Below are 4,391 nucleotides of genomic sequence, written 5' to 3' on the forward strand. Positions count from 1 at the left end.
TTAATTATAAAGTATATAATGCAGACACTGTGCATTAAAATGAAGAAATATTGATGAACAAATTTGTAAGAAATTGTTATCAGTGATTTTAAATTTTAATGAAATATTAATAAATTTAAAATCTATTAAATCATTATCTGATGTTTCATATTCATCATCTAAATTGTTGAGAGAGTGTAATGATTGTTGAGAGATTTCATCTTCAATTGATGAAGAAAATTGATTGAAATATATCTGACATTGAAAATTTTGAGATTTGAAAAACATATTATCTTCTGTTGATAGTTGTGACATGATGAAAAGAAATAGCAGATTGAAAAATATCAGAGATGATAGTAGAATGACTGAGGATTCAAAAAATAACAGTTTTATAATGATCAGACAGATATTTAGAGTAGATGTATGATGTTAAAATCAATCAAATATTTTATATAAACAGAATTGATTTTTCACATAAGATGAAATCATTTCTTTTCAGATTCTCTATGAGATATTATATTGTGAGCATGTGTGGAGTAATTGATTGGTCCAGAAGTTAGCAGGACTTGGCAGAAGTCTAAAGAAGTTTAGTTGATCGCGCTAGAAAATATCGAGAAAAGAGGCTGAGCATGCTGAGATAATTAGGGACTACGCGAGCGCGGAGCAGAATCACGAGGAGAGGAGCGTTTCGTGGGTGCGCGTGGCCACGTGAGGGATTGGTTGCGTAAGCTAACCATTAACGGGTGTTAACCCATCACATATATAATTATTCTCTATTAACAGCTGTAAATTATAGAGAATTCACCTATACAAGTTATATACGGCTGTTTATATATTTTTTATTATGTTTATCTGAGGGATTAAATAGTGTGTTTTTCAAGCTGAGTAAGCGAGCACAAGCGAGCGATTCCAGCTTGTAAGTAATAAGAACAAAAGCAACTGGCAAAATAGGAGAGAGAGGCCATTAAACTCTCCTCTTGAACTTTAATTTGAGGCCTTCTTGTTTCACAAACCAACCCGCCTGTATATTCAGTTCTGCTTTGGGGTCCTCCAACTCGAAATTGAAGTGACGGACAAATTCTGTAACAAGCTTCCGCATCTCTAAAAGGCTGATGTGCTTTCCAATACACACACGGGGACCGGCGCCAAACTTGAGATCGACTAGGATTTTAGTAAAAGAACACGTTACTTCACCAAAAGCAATAAAGAGTCGAAAATCACGTACCGCGAACATATTTCTGTTCCTGTCGGCTAACTCTTCCGGGTTACCTTCAAGCCAGCGCTCGGGTCGGAAAACACCGACATCCATGCCAAACACATGTTTGTTATAATTTATGACCCACGAGTTGACACCAACAACGGTTCCCTTTGGTAAGTATGTGCCACCTAGTGTGAGTCCACCTTCCGGGACGACACGTTCCAATATAAATCCTGTCGGAGGGTGAATGCGCATGGCTTCGTTGATTACAGCCCCACTGCCAGAATGAATAAGTCAGCTGTTGATACTACCTGTTTTCGCTAGACGCGCACGGCGAACCTACAGGTATGTCAATGTCGTGGTCTCTTTGTAGGTCGCTGGCTCGGACAGTCGACCCTCCTCAACTGCGCTATCCACCTCCTGTTGAAGTTTTCGATACGTCGATGGATTCTTACAAAGGTAGTAGAATACAGCCCTCAAGGTAATTGCCGTCGTATCAGAACCGGCAAGACTAGTATCCGTCATCAATCTGTCGGTAGACTGCTTTGACTGGGGTAATGCTCACATATTGGTAGTTGTAATGGCAACAATCTCCCGAGACGATAGTTTTGAAGGAGACGAGTCGTGAACCTCGAATAGAGATGCAAGTATGTCTTTTCGATCAACCGGATTTTGTTTGCGTTCCTTAACCATGGCAATAGCGAACTTTTTGAGTCGCACTTTCAGCCATCACACATAATACCAATACAAAAGCAACAGACGGCAGGGTGCAGAGAATAACTGACCTCTTGGATTTTATTCAATTTCTCATAATTGGAAAAAATTAGAGGCAAAATTGGATTACCCAAGAGAAAATAATGGGCTGTGGGTATCTGTCCGATCTATACAAGAGTCCAAAGCCTTAGTCTCCCCGGTCAGTGCAAGATTGAAACAACTCGCTTACCAGCGAAACATATGACAAAAATTGATCAATCGCGGCAATGTTGTTGTCCACATCAACTCCCGTCTCCAAAAACCCAAGGCTCTTGGAGAAGTTAACCTCTCCAAGAACATCGAATGCAAAGAATTGCATCCATGGTCCAATATCGAGGGCTATTTTGCCATCATTCGAGCGTCCCTCAACCCTTTTCAAAAACAACTCAATACAGCCGTTTACGTATGGTTCTAATTCTGAGAGTGCAGTCATTGAGAAACCCTTGGCTGAAGCTCGTTTCAGCCGCGCATGGTATTCGTTACTCCGCGTCGTGAAAAGGGTGGGCAATTTCTTGCCTTCATAAAGGCCCTCTCCGATGGAATAGAACTCAGACTATTGGACCTGTTACCCATGATCTATGAAAATAAGATGGAGAATGCCGCCTGAGTGTTCAGATGAATTTATATGGGAAGCAAGACACTGCGACCTTACTTTGGGAAAGATATTGGTAAAGTTGTATATCGTCTTTAAGGCCTCAGGATCAGATGCTGATACGTGGTTGGGCCCTATTCGTACTAAAGGGCCATACTTTTCGTGAACCTCGATGTTCCGCCATGCCATATCCTTCTTCAAAACCCTATAAATCTTCCATAGGTTTGAGAAGCTGGCGACAAATGGACCGGGAACATTTCGGAGGCCCGGACTATATCTGGTCCATATACAACTGACGAAGAAGAGAAACGCCACGAGAATAGAGTAGGTTTGGAGATTATCGAACTGGAGGTTGGGTGCAAAAGCACTGATACCGGAGGCCATGATGGGTCAAATCGCAGTTTGGACTGATAGTGGAAAAACAATCATGAATTGATATTTTATGTCGAGTGGTGTTTTGTTCACCCTCAAGAGCATATCGAGAAGACAGATCTGAAGTTGAACGGTATAGAGAGCTATTTTATTTGGCGTTCTATTTCCATGGCAAGGTCAAAATTTAAATAACATTTATAGTCTACTCGTATAAATTCCTCGTTGATTCGACCTTTTTGTCTAAGCCGAGCCTCCCTGTGATTCACAAGAACAGTAACAGTTTAACACAGAAGGAAGTCAGCATTCAAAGTGGGATAGCGATTTATCTGGTCACTCGCGAAAAATGGGTTTTTTTTTTAACAGTCGGGGCATTCAATGTCTATTCCAAACCCATTTGTAGTATAGATTACCACTAAAAATTAGTTGTAATTATCAAATCATGATGAACCGGATTAGGACATTTTCGTGTTGTTGCGTATCCATAGACTGACCAGTACTTATTCTTTGGGTTGTACAACATAAGTTTGTATGCGCAGTGGCTGAGTTGTCATAGATGTAAATCAATCTAGATCATGATCTTCAGTGGAGGATATGGTTTTAAGTCTCGCATCCGGATACGGCAGCTCTCTAGTGACAAATGTGTCAAATGAGTTTTTTATACTAGTGTTACAATGTACACACACCGATCATATTCATTCTATTTGTAATTGAATAATAGAGCTTGTTGATTATTAGAAAGCAATGCATTGCTAGATATTATCATCACTGTGATAAGATAGCACTATATATATATTGACAATGATATCTAGTGATGATATCAAGTGATGCGGTTCCACACTATAATTGGCTTCTGGCCAGTTGAGTGCTGCCCGCGTTCTCCATTACAATCCTGGTTTTATATTATTTTCTGCATAAACCTGAAACAATTCATTCATCAACTGAATTGAGTATAATCTTTTCTCTAAAAAAAAATTATTTACTTTCATAGTTGAGCATTAATCAATAGAATTATTAAGGTTTTAAAATGCCAGTTATTTTATATGTAAGATCATGTATATACACTGTACTTAATCAGTTTTTTTTAGTTGTGTTGTAAACTGTGCAGTGAACAAACTTGCGGTTCACAAAGGCTCCTTATAAATAGTTTAAAAAGGATCTTTTGCTTGTGCTATTGGGCATTGTTTAGTGAGCTAGTGAGCTAGTGAGCAAGCCACAGGCGTTGATCGCCACTAAAGCTCTCTGAAGGGCGATACGTCTGTAATTGAAAAATGGAACGGCTATACGTATTTGCCAGTATAAGTACGGAGTATTTTCAATTTAGATTCTTAGTGTGAGTCAAAACCGTTTTGCAGCGCCATCTGGTAAATGGTACTAGTCAATTCCCAGGCCATGGCGGAGGAATGGATTAAAGTAAAAGTCTGGTTATCAGTCAAACCCAACACGTTATGATGCTACGACCCACAATTTAAGTTAACCTCCCAGCCCTTAATCAATATC

At 39.4% G+C, this 4,391-nt stretch overlaps 1 protein-coding gene across 1 annotated transcript; it reads right to left on the bottom strand.

The window, feature by feature from the left end:
• Window positions 1–943: 943 nt before the first annotated feature.
• On the bottom strand, window positions 944–2,906 carry HCAG_01841 (predicted protein; the record flags this gene model as incomplete). The annotated part of the gene is made up of 7 exons (XM_001544744.1): window positions 944–1,129; window positions 1,205–1,454; window positions 1,521–1,688; window positions 1,743–1,882; window positions 1,963–2,058; window positions 2,121–2,483; window positions 2,583–2,906. The coding sequence occupies 7 exons, from the start codon at window positions 2,904–2,906 to the stop codon at window positions 944–946; spliced, it is 1,527 nt and encodes a 508-aa protein (XP_001544794.1).
• Between the last annotated feature and the right edge of the window lie 1,485 nt (window positions 2,907–4,391).

This window comes from Histoplasma capsulatum, genomic scaffold (assembly GCF_000149585.1).
Source record: "Histoplasma capsulatum NAm1 scaffold_1 genomic scaffold, whole genome shotgun sequence".
Taxonomy (NCBI): Eukaryota; Fungi; Ascomycota; class Eurotiomycetes; order Onygenales; family Ajellomycetaceae; genus Histoplasma; species Histoplasma mississippiense.